General features: G+C 37.7%; 1 protein-coding gene across 3 annotated transcripts in view; it reads right to left on the bottom strand.

Annotated features, from left to right (window-relative positions):
- Positions 1-21,244, bottom strand: part of PRP40C (pre-mRNA-processing protein 40C) — a 34,843-nt gene extending 13,599 nt beyond the window's left edge. Inside the window, exons 1-11 of one of the 3 annotated variants that reach the window (XM_088717855.2) lie at positions 20,955-21,101; positions 11,774-12,195; positions 11,530-11,679; positions 11,263-11,430; positions 10,523-11,180; positions 10,278-10,441; positions 10,126-10,163; positions 7,956-8,034; positions 2,772-2,967; positions 2,503-2,672; positions 2,006-2,089 (exon numbers count right to left, since the gene is read on the bottom strand). In XM_088717855.2, coding sequence (XP_088573981.2) covers positions 2,006-2,089; positions 2,503-2,672; positions 2,772-2,967; positions 7,956-8,034; positions 10,126-10,163; positions 10,278-10,441; positions 10,523-11,180; positions 11,263-11,430; positions 11,530-11,679; positions 11,774-12,190 — 2,124 coding nt within the window. In that variant the 5' untranslated portion in view covers positions 12,191-12,195; positions 20,955-21,101. Of the gene's footprint in view, positions 1-2,005; positions 2,090-2,502; positions 2,968-7,955; positions 8,035-10,125; positions 10,164-10,277; positions 10,442-10,522; positions 11,181-11,262; positions 11,431-11,529; positions 11,680-11,773; positions 12,196-20,954 lie in introns of all 3 variants that reach the window. The other 2 variants (XM_088717856.2, XM_088717854.2) reach the window with 2 other exon arrangements.
- Positions 21,245-23,568: the final 2,324 nt, after the last annotated feature.

The following is a 23,568-nucleotide window of genomic DNA, read 5'->3' as shown; positions in this document are numbered from 1 at the left end:
GGACCTCACTCAATCCCTGCCATGACAACACAATTGACATACCGAAGCTACTATAATGTCTGCTATTGCTCCAACAAACATGTCTATACCGTATACCTGTTCCTCACTCCATCTTTCCTAATTCTACTATACACGATGCAACATAGTCTACTTCTGTTACCTTTGGACCGGTATACAAAAATAGAAACTTGGAGCAAATCCTAGCACAAACCCCACCAGGACAATAACACTCTTGACATGCCACAACTACTACAAATGTTTGTATAGCTCCAACAAACATGTCAGCAATAATAACAAGTATGTTCCACCATGGAAAACTAACAAATCTAAACAAGCCATATTGCCAGGTTTATGAGCAGGAATTTTATGGAACAGCAATAAAGGACAATGATTTCTAGAAATAATCAAATTCTAGTATCAATATCTTATCAAGATACAGTCAACTTTATAGTGCCCTGAAACCCTTAGGTATGCATGAAAAGATATTAAGCAATTGGATTATCGAGGCTGCTTCAACTACAAAGAAGCAGTCTGGCAATAGATACTAGCAAAGTTCTCATGTTTATTGTTCTTCTTTACTCAGGATATGCAGTTCTTATAACTTGTGAAGAAACATGGGCAATTTTCCACAAAATGAAAACAAAGAACCAAGATGCTGAACATATATAAAGAGAGAGACATGCATGAACCCACACAAGTGCACACATAGGCAGAGGCACAGACGCGCACATGATGTGCGCGAGCACACAAACATATAAATATGCATCCATATACATGCATAGATATAAATATATATGGACATACATTGTGTCCTTATATATGTTTGTATCCTTACAGATGGATATGTATATGCATATGTACATATATACTATAACTCGATGCTCGTTATGCACGTGCACTATGTGGTGCAAAATACTACCTTCACTTTTTTTATTGGAGAGAGAGAGAGAGAGAGAGAGAGAGAGCTTTTAACTAGTTTTCCCCTCCAAAATGGGATCCCAAATATTATCTTGTTTATGTTCCTTCTCTTGTCTAGGGACTTGGGTCTCTTAGTGCACAACTAAAAATCGCCAGGCTAAGGACTTCAGCAGCCACGTGGCACTGTGGAAACTGAAAACATGGAAACTTTTGGAACCCAGCACGCATAAACAAATATTATTTTCTCTTCACAAAATTGCAATAGTTGTGATTTTTTTCAAGGTTACTTATAGATCCCATGAAGACCATAGCATCAAAAGGAGCCTCAGGCCTCCAAAGTATGCAATCAGTGGTTACATATACCATTAATCTCCAAGACACAGAGTGAAAACTCAGGTTTAACCACTTAAACTTGTTTCCAAGATGCCAGTCCCAGTAATAATAAGACTCAGATTCACAGAAGCTATCTCCAACTAAAGTAAATTCAGTTTTCTTCCTATCCAACCCCACTCATAAGAATTCTCTAACCACTTCTTGGTGCCAACACAAGAAGAATTGTTGCACCACATAACCAACTGGGACTTCACCTAGTCGAGCTCACAGACCTAATCCAAAACAAATACAAGTAGGTTTGCAATCATACCCTTTGGCCTCTTCTTTACAATGAGTGTGACCCCAAAAACACTTCTCAAACCTCTGCCATCAGCAGCCGGTCTCCACAACCATATGAAGAGAGTAAGTCATCTTCCCCTTGTAGATCCTAATCTCTCATATTAATATCCAAGCAAGGCAAGTCAACAACTTTATAACCTAAAATAACCCACCAGCATATAATGACCTAAAGAAACAAAAATAAACATATGCAATCCCAAAAGTCTAACACCTCAAGAATATAATTGGGAATAAATCAGAAGGCAAATAGATAGCACAGCCCAGTATCATGATAGAAGAATACAAATAAAGTAAAAGAGAAGAAATAAAGTTCACCCTGTCCCAAGTGATCACCATAAATGGGTCTAACAAACCTGAGCCATGGGGGTCCAGTTGTAGGAAAGGCCGAAAATTCATAACTTTAGACTCAACAAACCTTAAAGCGTGGATCAAACACTATCTTTGGCAGCTCTTTATCCCACTTCGAAAATGGCGCCACTCCTCGTTCTTTAAGCATTTCCTTTACAATGGAAAATATATGACAAAGCATAAATGTCAAGTTTAGAACCAAGCTTCAAATAGGAAAACCAAATGAATTGAGAAGTAGCATTAAATTTGGCAAAACATGGAAGAATAATAAAAATTCTACTTTTCTTTTTTTCAGTAGAAGCATTCAATACAAGCAAAAGTTACAAAAGAGCTGGTACCTCAACAAATATAACAAAAGTTAACATGGATATTATCAAAGTTGAAATACCAATTGGATGGTTGGACTAGTTTGAATAAATTGGAAATCACAAATTATTGGATGGATCGAACCATTTGCCATTTGAAGCAACAAAATAACAAAATATAAACCTTATACACTAGGCTTTCAACTGACATGGTACTTCAAGCAAATCACTTAAAGAATGCATGAAGGAAAAAAATTACCTTGAACTGAATAATGCACTCCTCTTTACTCGGACCACTTTCCTCATCATCTGAATCAGATGAGGAATCTGACATATTTCCATCATCTTTAACTTTGTCTTTGTTATTTGTCCCTTGTTGTCCCTTAGCTGCAGTCTCAACTGCTTTTGAGCCACTTAAATCAGATGCAGCTGGTCCAGAAGTTGGGGCAGGTGAGGATGTGATAGGAGTACCAGCATCCTGCAGTTTCTTTTTAACCAAATCCAATGCAGATGAAGAAACTGGTGCACCTGAAGTCCTAAGAGCCATAGAATCACGACCACCTGTCTCCACAGCAGGAGCACTCATACTAATAGGAGCAGATCCTTTATCAGCTACATTTTGTAGTTCATTCGCATGTAATTGATTTGCATTTCTTTTCAGGGTATCACTCTCTTGAGCCTTTCTCAGCTCCAAAATTTCCGCTGGGACTTGCCAGCTACTAACCTGAATTTTCCAAAACCTTATTAATGCCAGATACACCAGTACGCAGGTAGAGGTAGTAGATACAAAAAAAAAATATCAGCGATCATATGGCTTCCATTAATGGAAATGGTTGTCATAATTGTTGAATAAATATCTAAAAATTCCTTACTAGCACTTGAGTAGCGTTAATAAGTCAAATTCTATAATTAGGCCTATGAGTTACAATTGGAATGCTATACCAACAAAACTGATTTAACATATTTGGGTTTCCCCTGGCACAATTATTTGATGCTTCCTGAAACATTCTCCAATGATTTGATCAAAAGCACTAAATCAGCAGTTAAAAACCCTTTTTTGTAGATAATTACTGTTGGAAGTCCTCAGCTTAATCAAAAGTAGCATATTAAGTCAGCAAAATAAATTACAAAACGTCTCTTGAGAAGATGAGCATTTCAATGATGGAAATATAATTTTTACAACTACTCAAGGTTCGCCGTACCGGTACCGAACCCCGTACCGGTGCCGCACTAGTATAGGCGTACCGAGTGTCGGTACGGTACGGTACGCTCGGTACCGACCGTACCGATATTGGTGTACCGATACCGGTATCCATCGGTATGGGTACGGTACGCTCGGTACCGACCGGTACAGCGAACCTTGCAACTACTAGAAGTCCAAAAGGTCACATTAGTTTAATGATTAGAGCTAAAGACCCCTCCCGACTAGCCATAAATGAAACAATAGAAGAAATAAGACAATTCTATATACTTTGCTTCTTTGAAAAAGAGAGTAAAAATAACCTGACATTTTGCTGGAATTGAATTTTTCATCATTTAGGATTATGCATTGTGAAGGTGATGGCGTATTAATTAGCAGTGCCATAAGGGTCTCAGGTGCTCATATCTTTGTCTTCTCAGGTGTTCATGTCAGTCTCATTGTGTTTACACATATTAACGACTCTTGCATAATGTTTCAGATAACTTATGGACCAAAAATAAAATAGTAGATATTTGATTTATGACATCTTTTGCTGTTTAAAACAGACTATATTTCTTTAAGCAAAATTTTGACTGGAAAGGCTGCAAATATCCAATTATCTCACAAAACACAGAGTGGTGTCAAAAGAACCAAGATTAGTAAATACAAACAACTTTTAGCTAAAACATCTGAACTAGCATAATGCAGAAGCATGTTGAATCTAATGCTTCGAGAACATAATAAGGGTTCAATTAATGCATTATAACTTAGTCATCTTATAATATGATTTCCTTATCAATTTCTTTTACATTGCTTGTAGGAATAAAGAAAGATATAATAGTTATTACTGCTTAATCTGTGACTAGTATCAGTCATCAGTTATGCAGCTTGATAAATTTATTTAGGGCAAGCATAAAGAAAGTTAAGTTGAATGGAAAGAAGGTGAAGAGACACATGATTTAAGTTGTGCTTTGAAGGCTTCTGTGAGACGGAAGCATAACGTGTCATTTGGGAACACTTTCTTTTTTCTTAGTTTTAGAAATAGAAGAAATAGAATTTTTGGTCTATATTATGCCTAAACTTTTAAACATATAAACATGTTTGAAATAGTCAATTATTTTAAAAAAAGATAAACATAATGACGGTGGTCGAGGCAGTGATGGTAGTGGCAAAGATAGTGGAGGATGTAGGTAGTGGCGAAGCGACAATAGTGGCGAAGGTGCTAACTATGTGGCAATAGCAATGGTGGTAGGGGCACCAATGCTATAGTGGTGGCAGCAATGATAATAGTAGTGCCGCAGAGGTCAAGATGGCAGCAGCAATATAGCAGAGGTGAAGGTGGTGGCAGCAGCGATTGTGGTGATGGTGATGGCAACGGCAATAGTAGCAATGATGATGATGGAGACGACAACTATGGCAGAGACAGCAACAGCGGCACAGCTATTTGGTGGAGGAGACGGCGGTGGTGGCAATGGTAGTGGTGGAGAGGATGATGGTGGTGGTGGCATTAATGGCGCAATGGTGGAGGTGGCGTCGATGGTGGTATCACATGAATTTCTTGTTTTTGAAAATAGTAAAAGTAAAAAATTTCATACTTCCATTTTTTCCTAGAAAAATGAAATGACTTTCAAAAAACAAAGAAAGAAAAAACAATTGCATCAACTATGTTTTTGGCCTCAATTTCTATGATTTTATTTTTAAAAAAATAAGAAATGAAAGCAATGCCAAACAAGATCTAAATAATGTGGCCTTGCTTTGCAAGATTTTGTCTAGAATTTTTTTTTCTCCCTCTTTTCTTGTTTCCCTCACTTCTCCCTCACTTTATCAAATTTAATCTAAATTAGTCAAAGGATTAGCATAGAGATATTAATATTCTTTAATAAGCCACTTGCCAGTATAATTTAAACTATATAAGTTCAAAACATCAATGACCAAATCCGACAATTTAAGACGCTCTTCAGTCTGTTGATTTCACATTTACTGACTGTTAAATTTGAGAAGTGCAATGTAGATCACAAAATAACGACCCCCAATGCACCATGTTAGGTGAGCTTGTCCACTACTTAGTTGGCATCCACCTGGTATGTCTAAATCTCGCCTCTCTTTCAAATGGTGAACACATTCTACCATATAATCTACTAGCTAAGATAGGGTATTTTCCAATATTATTCATGCATTTCAGAGCATGAGTATCTTTAACACCCACTTCTTTCTTAATCTTAAAAATTTTGAGGAAACAAGAACATGAACAGATGTCATAATCCCAACTCAAGTAGTCTGGGTAACTTTTGATGGCTATGGTTGTGGTTACATCATTATGCCTCAATGCAGTTATAAAAATCCACTTTGAAATATGCTTCATTCAGATGCCCAAGTCATAAGCACACCAATCTTGGCATCACTAGGAATTCTAGACGATGATCCACCATTTCAGAATGAGCCCCATGTTTATCAAAGATAAACATGTCGACATAACTGCCTTAATGCTTAAATAGGTCATTCAAGAGAATTCATTATAAATTTTCTAAAACGAAGAGAAACATGGGGTATCATAAGTCAACACAACAAATTCAGCATACCTATCCAATAGGTAAAATACATATATGTCCAAGGAATATGTCCCATAATATATCAAATTGTCTAACTTATAACCACTTCCATAACCACTAAGCTTTGAAAACAGGCCAACCTTTTCTTTGCTCTTGCATGAACTCCTCCATTTAATTAGATAAACTGTTTTTTCAAATGATCTGAAAGCTCCACAACAAAGTTCTTTTAAATGCTTAATTCATCATTCACAATTACAGAGATATGGAGCACCACAATAACGAGTCTTTGTGCAGAAAAGGTTACAGATGACATTTTGATACAGTAATAGGTTATTATGGGGTAGGCTCCATGTTTAAATAGACTTGGATAAGTGTCAGGTGCAACCGCATGTCAAAGTAGCTGATCCTTTTTATGCTCTGATAATTTCCTCCTGTAGACTTATCAACCCAAGTACCTTACCTGCATCCATGGCTAAGTTTCAAGTGTGGGTAATTCAGGGTAAATTGAAGGGTTTGAAGAAGCCTAGTGTTGGATATGGTCTAGAATAAATATATAATTAGGAGAGAAGGTTTTTAATGAGAATGATGGTTAGGGAGCCTATAGGTTTTTTGAGCTGAAGTGCAAACAGCATACCCAATGGATCTGCATAAATAAAGGTGCCGTCCAACAATGAAAAGAAAAGAGGAAGAATTCTGTGCTACAGCAACTAGGAATTTACCTAGCCGAAAATACACCATCATCCCATTCTAAGGTCTCATCATGGAGAAAGAGGGTAAAATTTCTACAAATTTGTAATATAAAACTAATAGGAATTAACACTTTACATATGCCTCAAGATAATTATGTCATCATCCTCATCCTCAAAAGGTCACATCATAGAGCAAGAAGGTAAGATTCCTACAAAATTGTAACTTACAACTAATATGACTCTATGTTCTTGACTAAGCCTTCATTGGGGTCCTAGTATTAGCCAAAACACATATTAGCCTCTTTTCTTATCATGTTAGCTCCACTTAATTAAGGAAAAACTAGGAGTTAAACCTACAATCTCCAGTCCTAGTCCCCTCTAAAGAAACCAAGTTTCTGCTTTCATACCACATTACTTAAATCATAATAACGATGATACTTGTTCCAGCAATAAGTTTCAGGAGCAATAGTTCATATCGGTAAAAAGAGTAGGTTACAGTTAAGCAGTCCATTGATAGGACAAGTTCCTTTTTGTTCAATGTTAAAGACCAGTCCGTGACAGAATGGAACAAAAGAAAGGAGAAAAAGAATAAAATGTTAAATTCTTCCTTTTATGGTTCCATCGTTACAACCAAAAGGAAGAAATAAAGGAAAACACAACCAAGTAGATATTTCTGATTGAATATTTCAAACCTCATTATTCAACAAACACACTTTTTAACTTGCTCCATCATCCAATTTGATATCAAAGTTTTGATAAACAATGGTTGCCCTCCTCTCTCTCCGTCTCACACAGTGATGAAAACCTAACCTTCTTTATTTAACAAAGTTACTCGCTCTGTTAATTAAAAATTAAGGGTGTAGTTTGCTAGACTTTTTCTTCAAGAGCAAGACCACTATTGTTCAAAAGAACTAATGGAATAAACAACTAAGTTTGACAGATTAGCATCTTCATGAACACACATAACACACAAAACATATTACTGATTGCCAACAACATTTTTTTAATACATCTACTGCATGGAACTCTTGTGGCTTCAGTGTCCACCCAAACTGACTAATCTCACATCCGAACCATTCAGACCTATATTCTGCAACCATAACATAAGTGACAATATAACAGCCATGATCAAGAACAGTAGAGCCTTCCCTGAATGTATCAATATGAGAAATTACATTCCTAAACATTTATGAGTTATGACAATAATATACGATTCAACAACGCATGCTCATTAGCATAGGCACAACAATCCGTTCAGGGTTCATACAACATAGAGGGCTAAAAACAGAGCTACCTTGTTCTTGGCATCATAGTAGTACTTCCTTCCATCATTTGTAGTTACTAACGTCCAATTGGTACCAGCCAACTTCTCCCTGAGCAAATAATAAGAGAAAAAGAAATAGTATTAAATATACGATATGCAATATGTATTATAAGTCATAACTCCCACTTTTCAGCAAATTAGAGAATGAGCCATCTTGCTGAGACCACAAGTAGAATATCAGAGATTGACTCTAGTGAGACACAATCATGTTACTACACAACAAGTGTGTGATATCAATAGCATGCCCATCGAAGATGTCAAGAACAATACTGTTACATATGGGTCCACAAGTACATGATACAAAAGATTGCATCAAGGCATATTTTCTAACATGATATCACTGATCATATACAGAGATTCTCTTATTGTAGAAAACTGGTGTTCTCTAACATGTTCCTTCTAAACAAATGTTTGTGGAGTCACTTGCAGTACTAGTCAATGCTATGTCCAACAAGCAGACAAGTGTTGTGTGAAGAAACATAACCCACTGCATGGTATCACAAGTCATAAAAAGTTTCAGCAACAGCAATTAGAATGTCCATACTAATTAAATGGTAATCTTTTGTGGCCAGATTCGCCAACCTTTCTTTTGTCATGGCCGTGCCTTTCTTAGACTCCTAGTGCAATGAGTATAGAAGGAAACAGAAGGTCACTCATATCTATGCCATCTCCCAATCAGATTCCCTACCCACATAATCTATTCAGTCATGGATCTTATGTTCGGCTTCTTAGTTTAATACGAAACAACCAGCCAAAATAATTTTATATTTTGAATTTCAAAAAGAAACCATGGATGAGAAGGCACATCAATTATCCCTCCCATTTACACCGCACTTCCTAATAGGGATTGAAGCACCAATATTGGTGGCTGTACCAGTACATTATCAGTATGTTATGGTAAATCCCTATCAATATGATATAACATAATGGCACATGGTACTGTATCATGTGTCAATACAGTACTCTAGCGACGAGAAATATGACCAGACACCGTTATTCACCATCATGTACCACTATCTAATTCTTGTTTTCTAGAAATGTCTCCCCAAACACCTGAGGCTACTCCAACAGTCAACTTGAAGAAGAGTGTAAAAAACCAATACTCTTATCAGCATTTTTGCACTATGTATACCATGAGAAACTGATTTTTTTTTCTGGAAATGCAGTCTTAGCCTTAATCAGGAAGCATTACCCACACCAGTTTGAAGGATCAGGGCATAATCCAGGAAGGTGTGATGGACTCTGAAACTGGCATCCTCTAAACTAAAGACAGATTTTTGACTCATGCAACTTTGCTATGAAACCTAGGACAGAAGGCCTCCCCCCCCCCCTTTTTCTGAGAGAGAAAGAGAGATGGAGAGCAAAGACCTACTCAAGATTAACTAATCAGATACAGGTACTCCAGGGTGTGCCACCCAAGACTTCGACCTAGACCTTCCCCAAGGAGGGGGCAGGGGTATGATACTAGGCACGTTGGAAGATCTGCAATTTACTAGGGAGTTTAAGATCGAACTATTGAGAAGAAACCCTTAAGGTTTTCCAAACAGAATCCAAAAGAAAGGGAAGAGTGTAAAAATTAATAAAGGGAGCCATCATTTTAAAGCATAAATTAAGTAGATGTTTAAAATATTATATTGGAGAGTGGGAAATCCATTTCCTTCTTCAATTTAATCCCTCTATTTTCTTTGGTGCAAAAATGAAAGCAATCTGTAGAAGAAATAACAAGTTTTTGAAACATTTCAATTGGTAAAATTATCTACCAATGAATGGTTAAGTCACATGACATACTTGACATGAATTAGAAAATTAAGCACAAATATTAAATATTTAAATCACTCACATGCCTCAAAATCCAATTACAGATTTTGAAATGCTTAAATTGGTAAAATTATCCATTATTGGATGTGCATAACATATTTATGCATGTATTGAAAAGAAAATCCATAAAAATAAAGACAAGGTTTTTTCGATAAAAAAGAAAACATAACAATCACAGATAATTCTATGCTCCAGAAAAGTTTGTTATTGATACAAGTTGCAGAATAGTTGAGCTCAAGACTATTGATAAGCATTTGATTTTATATGATCCTCATAAAGTTGAACCACATAAAAACAATTAGGCTTGCTGTTTACTGCATACCATGAAACTGGAGTTGATCGAGCTGTAACGTTCTCTGGCTGCCAAAGGAAACCAAAGAAAGCAGATTAGTTAAGTAGCATTACCAAATAATCATATGCTGTCACTAGAATGAAGTCATATTACTTGATATAACAAGTCCTCTGTGCAAATACCTCCCCCTTAAAACTGGAAGGCTTATCATATGTTGACTCCCCAGTTACAGAATTGTAGTAGTATATGACACCTGATTCTGTCTTGTGTGCCGTCCAGGCATCTGCCTCTTCATTCTTGGTACTTTCTCCATCCTTGTGGGGATCATTAGCTTGTTTTTCATGATCTGCAGGAAATTGAACAGGCCAGTGACAGAAATTTCAAACTAGTGGTTGTTTACCCAGTTAATCAAGAGAAATAACCATACCAATGCCTATAGAAGGTGATTCTATGCCAACATTGCTCCCAGACTGACTAGATCCCACGGTGGTTGCAGCTGGTCCATGATTTGCCACCGTGGAAACACCAGGAGGCTGGATACTGGGCAAAGGAATAGCAGGAGGTGGCATGCCATGCAATGGCAAGTGAAAAGGAGTAGGAAGTACGCCAGAATATGGTAGAAATGGGGCTCGCTGCATGCCTCCAGCTTGAGGAGGATGCAACCAAAGAGCCTGAGGGGGTGGAATGGTGCCTGGTAGTGAAGGATAAGGTGCATAAAACTGCTGCTGAATATTTTGTTGAACTGGAACTGGAGTAGAAGTTGGTGGCAGAGAAACAGGCAATGGAACCATGGGCCTCAAAGGAGAAGAATTTGTGGCTGCTGGTTGACTTGTAACAGTAGAGGAAACTGTTGCAGAATTAGGTATTCCAGGGAGTCCCGGTGTTCCAGCAAGCCCTGCCATCCCAGGATGGCCAGTAAAAGATGGAGTACTTGGCATCAAAATGCCCGAAGAGTTTGCATTAGGATTTATACCCGAGGCTGTGGAGAAACTTGATGGCACAGTGGCTGACAATTGTGCAGACTGAGAATCAACTGATGTTGTAATGGTAGTGCCATCTTCTCTCGCAACAGCATCAGAGGTACCCTGTGATCATCAAAAAAAGGGTAAGATTAATTCATTAAATAATTTTTCACCATGCTAGCAAGAATTATGACCAAAAACATACTGTTGGAACCGCCAATGGCAACCGCATTGGTGCTGGACAACTTGGTGTAATAGCTCCAGGAACATTAGCACCAGGACAAACCGATTGCCCTGGAACTGGAGGTTGCAATGATCCAGCAGTAGTTGGTGGGGCACACCTTCCACCTTGCAAGTTAACTTGATTTGCAGCCTGAAAAAGACAATAATAATGAAAACCAGAATTACAAATCCAATTACATAGAGAATAAGAGATACAAATGACTTCCAATGGACAGGCCATGAGAATTACAGTAGTAAGTTGAAACTGCTGACCAGTTGCCGAGTTAGCATTAGCATTTGAAACCACATTATATGAAAATGAAGGTCTGTTTCCTAAAAATTGCCCCGGAACTGGTGGTTGAAGTGCTGATGCAGGCATTGGTGGAGTCAACCTCAAACCCTGCATTAAAATTGACTTGTATAAATTAAAAAAGATATCAAACTGAGAAATTGAAACTTCGAAATATGAGGAGCACAAGAAACTGAACACTAACAGGAGCAGATGAAGATTGTTGAGCACTCCCAGATGAAGAGTTCACCCTAGGAAATACACTGTAAGAAAATGAAGGAGCAGGGATAACATAGCCTTGTGGGGTAGCAAATTTTGCTCGAACAGGATCTTGAGATGGAGTGTTTGCATTTACAACAACACCCCTTGGAGGTGGTTGGCCTACAGAGGTCATTGTTGAAACAGTGACAGTCATTGATGGACCAGAATCTGTAGTTGGAGGGGATGTTACTGAAGTTATTGCAGTTGTAGCTGGTCCTCCGACTGAAGAAACTACCGTTGTAGAAGCCATAACTGAAACTGGTGGACTTGTAGCTGGTCCTCCGACAGGTGACTCTAAACCTTGGGATTTAGGTGTTGTGCTCGCTTGTGCCTCCTGTGGTAGCCAAGCTGGTGTCGACATTGTCTCTGTGAAAGGACAAAGGTAATGTGTAACATATTAGTATATTACCGCATTTATGTAAAATATCCTTGATGCTTCACATATGTGGCAGTCATTTATATATTAAGACATCCAACAGGCAACACTTCCATATATATTGAAACTCTAATGAGAGGTATCAACCTCCAGTTAAAGTGTTATACTGGTTATACCATTTAAATAAAATAAAAAGACAACAGAGTCATAGTTATGTTCGTTGGTATAAAAAAAATGTAATATGCCAATACATCTCATATTTATACATTTTAATTACAATCCCATCACAATATATAATATACAGCAAGTAAGGGGAAACATACTGAGTTTAATGTCGGATATTTTTTTTGCAAGTTGAGCTCTGCTAAGATAACTGCCAGATAGCCAAAATGAGGTAGAAGAAAACCAGGATTTAGATCATGTTACGCAAGGTTCTAAATACTGATGCCAAACCTCTACCATATCGGAATGGTACTGATGTCAAACCTCTACCTAGCGATGGTACGTACCCAAACTGAAAGCTTCAAAACAAATGAAAAACTATAGATATACACCAGTATAATCAGTATAGCACTGCCAGTATGTATCGGTACACATGGTGTCGACGTCCCAGCAACCATACAGATGCCAATTTCGCATCAAAATGGCATGTTACTCATCGTATCTTCCTGTTATGGCAATTCTTGAAACCATGATGTTACGTATACATGATTGTAGTTACAATTGTAATTTTGTTAGACATTGAGATCATGGATAAACAAATAGAGAATGAGAAACACAAAGAAGAAGCATTCTTCCAACCAATTGGGTAGGCTATGTGAATCTTATTTAACCATTCATTCATATTATCTTTGCATCATATGACTGTTATCTTTTGAAAATCCTTCCTCACAACTTCCAATTGTGTTAACCCAAGTCTTCTCTTCATTTTTCTAGAAACTAGAACAAATGCAACCCCATCCTGACCTGCATAAAATTATTGCAATGTTCATACCATCTCATTAGGTTCTCCATCACCCAGAATTATGAACATTAACCTCACAACCAACTTGCAAATGTAAAGTTCAGAATTATGTCAAACATCCAATTTTAAAATAAATACAAAAAGATCACAAATTATACGATCAACCTTAATTCCATTACTGCTAGAGATACAAAGCATAGACTTAGCAAGGACCCTTGTTTGCAAGTGATATGAAAGTAGAAACGACTAAAGTTATCTGATTCATTAAATAAAGTGGCTTCAGCAAATTTGAAAAGAAGTAAGCCATTGGAACTACATGGGATAGCAATAGAAGTTTAAAAAATGATTAAACAAGCTAAACATATGGTATAATATGAGGATCAAGGGAGTACACTGGTCTTCCAAGTTTAAAGACAAATAGTGGGCCTCTCCTCAGATACATTAAAGTACAATATAACTGATTTGGAAATTTATCTATTGCAACAACATATAATAATAAACATAATAAGGGTATGAAGCATTTTAAGTTGAAAAGGTAAAGAACCATATGGCCAACTATTAATATTTCTTTCTGCACCACCCCCTAGCTCCCCTTTGATAAGTCCAGCAATCAGGGGAAAGACAATAGGAAGGAGGAGTTGGGAGGCAAGAAGGTGAATGGAGATATTAAGGGAACAGAGGAACAATGATGCATATAGTTTTTTTTTTCTTTTGATTGATCATGCATACAGATTTCAAAAGCAATTTATTGCAGATTTTTAGCCATCTGATTTATTATTTTGATGCATACAAGGATTAATTTTGAGGTCTTTTGAGTTAAAAGTTCTAGATGCATAACTTGAGCTATACATGTTCATTTAGGCATTTGGGTTGTTGCAAAGCTAACTCCAATTCCTTCCAGTATTGTGTTCTGAGTTTTATCTAGTTCAATTTCAAAGTAGGCATAATATTTCCAAAAATGGATTAAGCTTCAGTTTCAGATTAGGAAAGTTTTTGTTGGTTTTTTGGGGTGCCTTAGGAGTCATGTAGTTTTATTCGGGAAGAGTTCTGCAAGTATCCTGGTTGATTTAAGAGTCATCTATTAGTTGGCAGAATCAGGAATGGGTGCCGAAGCGGGTGTGGTGAGGTAGGGGAAGCGAATATTTTAGAGGCACTTTTAACTAGGAAATGTATAGGAAGTGTGGGTTCGACCTTCCTGAAAGATTCCAAAGCATATGGGTAACCCTAACTAGAAGATCACGGCTACTAAGATTCTTTTTGATGGTTGTATATATTGGGAAAACCTTGATTACAAATTCACAATGTATTTTATCTGATTAATGACCCGTTTTTATTTCTCGTGATGGATTCCATGATATTGTAAGTTAACCCCCTCAGCCCCCACACTTACATTTGCAAATATTGGTATCAAAATCTTGCTTAGTGTCTACAAAAGCATGGACTAACAAACAAAATATGTCAAGTGATTGATCAAATCAACAAAAACAAATCCATGAATCCATAGACACTTAAGCAAGGTTCTATTCCAATTAATTCATTAACCAACAAAGACAAGATGCTTTGCTCAAAAAATGAGAAGAATCCATAGACACTTAAGCAAGGCTCTATTCCAATTAATTCATTAACCAACAAAGACAAGATGCTTTGCTCAAAAAATGAGAAGAAGAAAACCCGCTCCTTGAAGAGTAACAAAGTGAAAGCTACGTATAATAAAACACAATAGAGAAAAAAGACAATAATTAACAATGTTATGCATACCCATATATAGAACACTGATACCATTCTAGTTGTACAAAACTTCCATTAACCTCTTCCTACCAAGATCCAACTCCATAACTTCAACCAAGACTCGCTTTCTTGAAAAGTCAAAACAAATCGATCTCTTTAAAGCCAAATTAGGATCAGATTCTTACTATTTGCATGACTAGCATCAGTTTGCATGCCAATGCATGTGTAGAAGGGAAAATATAATCAAAGGCTACAATTGATCATAATTTAATTACAAGAGTTCATCAAATTACATTAGCATATTACTTGACATATTCAGGTCAGAATTGTAGTTTTGACCATAAAAATGCTTGATAGATAAGGTCAGGTAACTCAATTACACAACTATTCCAATTAGATTAGTAATTTTAATGTAATTGTTAATTGTTATAATAAAATTCATGTTAGAATTGTAGTTTGGAGATATGTTAGATCACATGGTCAAAGTCTATCGTAGTTCACATAGGACCCACAATCTTCCAAAAGGATTAAGTTTACACTGAAATATCAGTTTTCAGTGATCTAGGACTTGTTGAAAAGGTATTTTCGAGATTTGAAACTGATACTTCATGCTATGCTACCCAGACATTTGCATTTGACTCCAAAAACCCATGTAGGATTCGTATCCAAGTCGAATATGTATTAGACAAATGGATACGTATAAAGTTCAATCATTGCCACTTTTAAAGATTGCCGAAGAGTTGAACTCTTCCAACAATGGTTGTGGGCCACTTGTGGCCCTCTTTTTTCATGTTAGAAGTGATTTTTTTCCTTTTTACTAAATGTGCAAGGATGTAGATTTTCAAATAACCTTTTAAAATATCATTTTTCTTATATTCTTAAGTTAATTGGAAAGTTTGAATGAGAAACATATCTATTGAAAGATCTTAGCAAATAATATCTTCTTAAAATTTATTTTGATATTTAAATATAGAAGATTAAAAAGTACAAATATATATATAATTTAGTTAAAATTATAATTTTTCCTACACATCCATGTATATCCCTCTTTCCTTCTTGCCGAGTCAAACACTTGGATACGCGTCCATATCTAAATAAGGCTGCAAATGGATCGGGCTGACCCGTGACCCGACCCGACCCACTTAGACCCGACCAACCCCAAATTGGAGGGCCTACGGGGTCGGGTCGGATCCTAAAGTTGAACCCGTTCTATTTTTTGGGTCAGATCTGGGTTTACTGAATCTCGACCCGACCCGGACCCGACCGGATCCATTTTTTTTGGATCAATTTTGAATCGTTTACCCAACGACCCGATCCGACCCAACCCAAACCCAAATTATCCGTTTAGGCCCGCAGGCCCACAGTCTACCGGTAAAAACTAAGCTAAAAATATTTTTTATTAAAAAATGCACAAAAAATAGCAAAAGAAGGTGGGGGAGTGGTACAGTAGTACTTGCCCCCTAGATCACGCCTCCCCACTCCATATGGTGGCGGAGTGTCATGTCGCCCTTAATGATGACGGAACGGCTATAGATACGAGCATCCCCTCTCCCCCCTTTTCATCCGAAATCGGGTGGCCTTCCCTGTTCTCACCAGCTTTTTCTTTGAATTTTTTGGGCTGCAGGGCAGTGGAAATAGAAGGAGCCGCCGTGGTTGTTGCTGCTCCCGAGGGCAACAGTTGATCGTCATATGACAGGTGGCAGAATGTCATGTTGTTCTTAATAATGATGGGACGGGCTATAGATACGGACGAACCCTCTCCCCTTCTCATGTGAAATTGGGTGGCCCTCCGTGATCTCACCACGAAGTAAAAAATAAATAAATAAATAATAATGGCTTAGCTCTGTCGTTAACTCTTTCTTCTTCCACTCCTTTTTTAGCAGCAGCAGCAAAAAAACCCTTCTTTGCTAACTCCATGCCTTGCATTCATTCATAAATTAAAGCAGCAAGTCCGGACCCGACCCGAACCCGACCTGGACCCAAATTTTTTAGGTCAGGTTTGGGTTATGCATGAATCCGACCCGACCCGAATGACCCATTAGATCAAAAATTATAGTCGTGGAACCGATCCGACCCGATCTTCAATGGGGTCAAGTCTGGATCCAAAATTAGAACCCGAACAAGAAACCGGGTCGGATCGGGGTCACTCAAGACCCGACCCGCCCCGACCCATTTGCACCCCTACATCTGAATCTTGTATCCATGTCCATGCAACAATAATCTCATGGCCCTCATCAAAATTTCAATAGTTTCCAGGTCAAAAAGATAGCCTAAAACTATAGTCTAATTTGTTGAAAATTTTCTAAAACTTTTTAATGCATAAATTTTGCAAGAAAATCGGATTTCAAGACCTTTGATTCATGCAAGAATTTTGCAAGAATAACTTTGAGACCTACAAGGCTACAACTGATTCTTCATAGCTCTTGGCGAAGTTCCAATATTTTCTAGGTCAGATGATGGCCAAGTCTATCGTTATAAACCAGTGTTTTGAAAGGCGCATTTAAGTGCAAAATGCAGGTGAGGCACACCCCTAATGCCTCGCTTTGGTCTAGGCTCATTTAATCAAGTGTGCGTGTATAGGCTTAGAGGCCCGTACGTCGTTGAAGCCCTAAGATGCCAAAAAGGCTGCCTTGTTTAAATGAGGTGCAAGCACAAATCAAAATTGTCCATCAACTAAGTGGTTTCTTTAGTTAGGAAAAAAAGGGGAAGAAAGTGGATCAGATCTAGGACTAGGTTTGTTACGGTCTTCTCCACTTCCCACTTCTTTTGTTTGGCAACATCCAGCCACTTCTAGCAGTAGCTAGGCCTCTTCTGGCAGCATCTAGGCCTCTTCTGGTCCGAGTAAGTTCTTCTTCTTCTTCATGTTGCTGGAATAGGGACCGTGTCCCCTATGTCCTCTTCTTCCCAACATTCTTCTTCTTTCTTTTCTTCTTCCTATTGCTAGAATTGGCTTCCTCTTCAAGTTGCTAGAACAAGATCTTCTTCTTCTTCTCCCTTAGCAGTAGCAGCTACTACTTCTCTATTCTATGAAACAGGTGGTGTGAAATAGAAAATACTTTGATAGGCAAATTTTGTGGTAAAGTTACAAAGGAAAGGATATATCAAACAAAGCAACAGATTGTTAAAGGATATAGAAATCCCAAACCTTATAAGAAATGCCCAGAGCATGTTAAGGAATAAATAAGCTAATGAATTCGTTGATGAAGAAGATGAGGAAGATGACGCTATGGAGATCGGTCATCATGTGAAAGACCCATGAGTTCAAGTACAGGGAGAACTATCCAATCCGAATATAAAAAGCGAAAGCCTTAGTGTCCCATGGATTTACCCCTTACTTTTGATATAGAACATGTAGTGGACAAAAGAAAAGAAGGCAAGTCGATCAATAAAGCGTGCAAGACATGACAACACGAATGTTTGGTGCAAGGATTGCATTTAAAGCAATGACCTTAAATAACTTTAAAGTGATGATTAAATCCATAGAACAATATGGACCTGGTTTACAAACACCAAGTTATCATGAAGTGAGAATTCCTTCCTTCAAAAGAGCAGGGGATAGCACAGCTAAGATGATGGACCATAGGGAGGAGTCAGCAAAAAATGGGTGTCCAATCATGTCTACTAGATGGAGTGATAAAAGAAAAAAGCATGGTACGTCGTACTGTACGGAACCGAACGAGGCATACCGAACCGAGTGGTACGGAGCATATCGTACCATGCCGGTTCGGTACCTGTACACGGTGTGGGGGGCGTACTAACACTCTGTACGCCGAACCGGCCTCGTACCATACCATACAATATACATAGTGACAGAGTGGCATTGGTACAGAGCCCAGTACTGAGGCGGCGTACCTTGGAGAGAAAACTTATTACTTTTTGGTAAATGCTTGAGAAGGACTATGTTTATTGCATCTATGGATTATTTGTTTGTTGAGCCTATAGATCCTTTCTCATATGTGAGGGTAGGTGATAGGTTGTTTGAACTTCTTGATGGTATGGTGGAGCATATTGGGGACAACTATTGTTCAAGTGATCACATTCAAGTTATGCGATGGCTAGTAAGAATTTGGATATCTTTCTATTTGATTATTGATTAAAGATATGAAAATTTGAACGTATCTATTAGCCTATTTCTTGATTCCTTTTATGTTAATCTTATAATTGAATTTCTTTCTTTTGTAAAGGGAGATTGCCAGATACTAAGCAATCACATTTTTATTGGACAAACATGTGCCACATATTGCTTGGATTTGATTATGGAAGACAGGGAAACTGGCTGATATTAAGAGGATATGGAGGCTAAACAGCTTCATCTAAATCCGGTGATATTAAATATGATGAGGTGATCTACAGGGCAAAAGGAATTGCTTAGGCCAGTAGTCACTTGATTTGCTACCACTTTCCTAACACTTTTGAGCATACATTGCAAAAGAGACAACATAAGAAAGATGTTTATGTAAGGAACAGAAGGGTAAAAGAGTGGCTGAAATTGTTATAATGCCGTACTTTTGGAACATGGTAGTTTATAGCCTCAAACTAACCGAGCCAGTTGTTCATGTTCTATGGATGGTTGATGGTGAAAAAAAGCTGGCCATGGGGTATATTTATTGAACTATGGATACAGCTAAAGAAGCCATTGCTGTGAGCTTCAAAATGAAGGAAGAGAAGTGTAAGGAAGTATTTGAAATCAATGATAGAAGGTACAATTGTCAGTTACATCACCCTGTACATGCAGTTGGGTATTTCTTGAACCCATAATTCTATTATAACAATCCAAACGTTTAGAATGATCAGAAGGTTTATATTAATCCATAGCAAGGTTGGTTCCATCCATCAAGATGTGGGACCTGACAACAGAGGAGTTGACTTATAAACAAGCTGATGATATCTTTGGAATGGACATGACCCTTGGGCAAATAAAGATGAAAGCATCAAGTAAAACTACCTTTAGCCATTAGGACAAACAATAATATTATACTAGACTTACTAGTGGATTTATAAAAATTGATTGGATATTAATTACAACTTACTAGTTGAAAACAATACATATTTTTGTAGTAAGGTGGTGGGCTTCATATGGAGCTTCTCTTCGTAATCAAGAACAGTTTGCGATAAGGGTTTTGAGCTTGACATGTAGTGCATCCAAATATGAAGGAACTTGGAGTACTTTTGAGTTTTGAACATGTGAGTCACTAGTGCATAATTACGTGATTGAAAGTAGATAGGAATAGAATCTTCATAAATTAAATATTCCATCAAGAAATCTTAGTTTTATGCCAAATTCTTGATAAAACTTGTCTTTCAAAATCTTGCAGCTTAATAACAAGAAGAGAAATAGGTTAGATCAAAGTCAGTTGAATGATTTGGCATTTGTCAAGTACAATCGAGCTTTGAAGCAACGAGACAAGTTTTGTGGTACAATTGAATTATTTATTATATATACATACAGATTAAGACAAAAGTCATTAGGACAACGATTCATTGCTACTAGTTTTGACAAACTATAGCTTAGAGCCGCCCCTCATACCCGCCATTGTTTTAATAGACTAGAGACGGGCTACCAGGGGGACGCTTGGCAAATCTACCAGGCAGGTGCCCAGAGTTCCATGAATATAGAAGAAAATTAAAAGAACATATATCTCAACACAAATTAAGAATCAAGTATAAAGTAATTACCAAACATCTGTTAATTACTAAATACCAGTACAATATAGACAAGAAAGTAAGTCGTGTAATGGAAAAAGACAGTCATGTTCGAATTCCCTCGACTTTTAAGTCCCATATTACAATCACAAATGGTGAGATTTCAGATATAATAGTTAATTATTTTCTAAATTTTTTAGCACTCTGGCAACAGGTTGTCAGCCTCGACACTCGGCACCTAACCAGCCGGCGACGCCGCCCCACCAGCGGCAGCCCCAAGAACAGCCGCTGCTGCTGATGCCGGCGGCAGCCCTACCTGCAGCAGCTGCTGCCGTAGCTGCCATGGAGGCAGCATCAAACAAGAAAAGGGAAAAGATTTGGGGATTACGTGAAAAAATGAATCGAACAGACTACCTGCGCTCGACCACCGAACGCTGGCCGCTGAATGCCCCACCAAGCGCCGATCACCGCAACTCCGAAGATCCTTTTCTTCTCTCGCTCCCTGCTCTCTCCCTCGACCAACTAGGGTTTAGAGTTCTGAGATCTTGGGGCGTTAATAGCGAAATGGATCAGAAGGGAAGCGGGATAAGTTGAGTCGCAGGGGTTGGGTTCCGGATTACGTGTATCCCGACCCTGTCTCCCTCTTTCCCACTCGGGTTCTCGACTAAAAGCGAGCCGGCCGCGGGCGCGCAGAGCTGTACCCACACCGGACCCAATCCGGAGATACCTATAGATGGTCATGGGTCCAGGAATAGAATCTAGAAGTTTTTCATATTAGGCATAGGTCTGCTACCTTTCTTGATTAGGACACTAGCTCACATAGTATTTTGGAGTATTGCTTTGATTTTTATGAACCCAACTTCTGGCATGGACCCGAACAAACCCAAATCTAGACATGCAATTCTTTAACCAGGTATACAATACAATATATAGTTTTAGATTTATATTCCTACATTTTTTAAAACATATTAAATAGAGGCTAAAAGCTATCCTTAAATACTTTTGATTGCACAAGTTATATCGAGCTTTACAAGTAACAAACTAAGCGTAATACAAGTTTCAATCATCACAAGGGTAAGATCTAGCAACTCAATATATTTATGAAATGATATAGTTAATAACCCAATGGAAGTCAATGGTGATACAACTAAATCCTCAACTTGTTTATTGCATGTTGGCGACTCAACAATGAACTAGGACTCACTCCAATTGTTATGCTTCTTTTTCTTAACGATTAGAGGTTATTGCAGTGCATCCTCAAAAGGTTAAACCTAGATAATTATAGTATAACCTATTTTCTCTTAGGACTCATTATTCTTAACTTACATATGATGATTTTACAAAGATTAAATGAGATAACGAAAAAAATATATATCAAATTTATATGATGATATAAGCTCAAAATGCCTAAATTGAACTTGCAATTATAGGATGCAATTTTTTATTACCTTAATTATTGGAAATTCGTGCATCCCATTACACTCAACAAATAAAAGGACTTCAATATGTCACACCTAGCAACGCATAGATGACAGCAACTTCACAACTATCTTAATGTCTGTCGTCTCCAGCTCATTGCCAAATTGACTTAGGTCATCTTTTATTATGAGAAGATAAGAATTAAAGGGACAAAGCAATTTTGTGATCAAAGCCTTGACCCATATGTTTTCTAAGTTTCATACAATTAAGACTCAAGTTTATACCTACGCTCCTCTACTTTTATTCTATATTCATAGCCACGAGTCATCAAAGTGGGGTCTCTAGTTGGATCATCTCCCTCAAAATTTCCATCTTGCCATCTTCTCATTGAAGTGTTATCACAATCTTGAACCTCCATTTTAAAATTTACATCTATTCTCTCTCTAGTTGGAAGCCTAACAACTCATAGGTCCCTGCATCGCACCTTACATTTAGTTCAAAGAAATTCAGCCATTGTAATTATTGTTAAAACATCTATAGACCTGATAGAATCTATTAAAAAGAGAAAGAAAGAAAAGTTTTCTTATAAAACCTAGGGCCTAAATGTATTGCCTAATCATGATAATTCTTCTACTATCATCTATGAGCTTCTCTCCTTCCTAAGATTTAGCATTTGAAGCTGCTACCTAGCTTAGGTAGCTAGGAACATAATTTGGACGAGGCAAAGAGTTAGATTTAGGCTAATAGGGAAAGGGCCATAAGTGCACTCCCCCATTCCTCCTAAGAGAAAGTCCTAAAGGAAAGAAAGAATTTTCTATCCTATTCTTATGCATGATAGTAAATAAAAAAGAAAAGAAAGGAGGGGGGGAAGAGGGAGAGAGAGAGGGAGCGCATGATGGTAGTGGAAGAGGGAGGGAGCATATTGGCACTCGAAGCTCCTCGAGAGCTCTTTCTTGAATAGATGTTATTGGAGAGGCCAAGATTAGGGATTCATGGAAGAGGAAGGGAAGAGGGGAGCAAGATGAAGCTAAGGTTAAGGATTTGGAGGGGAATTCAAAGCGGCCTCTCTAAGCCTTGCTAATTTTAGCCTAATTTCTAAAGGGTTAACTAATTTTATTTGGGACAGAAGAGAGTATATTTATAAAGGAGGGTGGGTGATTCAGTATTTGAGATTTAGGAAGAAAAAGGGCAGAGCTATATCTAAAGGATAAGAAATAATAGGTACCTTAATCCTATTGGCTCTATAACTTTGAAGGGATTAATAAGGTGGCTAGGATTGAGGGTTAAGATACATGGAGGGTGTATTTATTGTACTTTTTTAAGAAACTAAGAGTTAGGAACTTATGATTGTTTGAGAGAGAGAGAGAGGTTGATTTAAGGGTCGAGATTTAGGTTTGCGAGATCTAGAGGCTAGGATAGGTTTGAGATGGCTTATTCTTATTAGTTAGAAGGTAGATGCATAAAATTAAAAATGTGTAGGGTTAAGATTCAAGACGTGTGTGTTTTCATATTGGTGTTTGGTGCAAAAATAAAACTGCTCTCCCAAGTGTAGGAGATTCGCACAAGTAATATAACTCGGGAGTCCGAGGTCGATTTCTCAGGGAACGAT

Source organism: Phoenix dactylifera, chromosome 3, assembly GCF_051530095.1.
Source record: "Phoenix dactylifera cultivar Ajwa chromosome 3, Ajwa_hap1_PhDact_Kaust_v1.1, whole genome shotgun sequence".
NCBI lineage: Eukaryota > Viridiplantae > Streptophyta > Magnoliopsida > Arecales > Arecaceae > Phoenix > Phoenix dactylifera.
The sequence above is the reverse complement of the archived record's forward strand: the minus strand, read 5'-3'. Positions and strand labels throughout refer to the sequence as shown.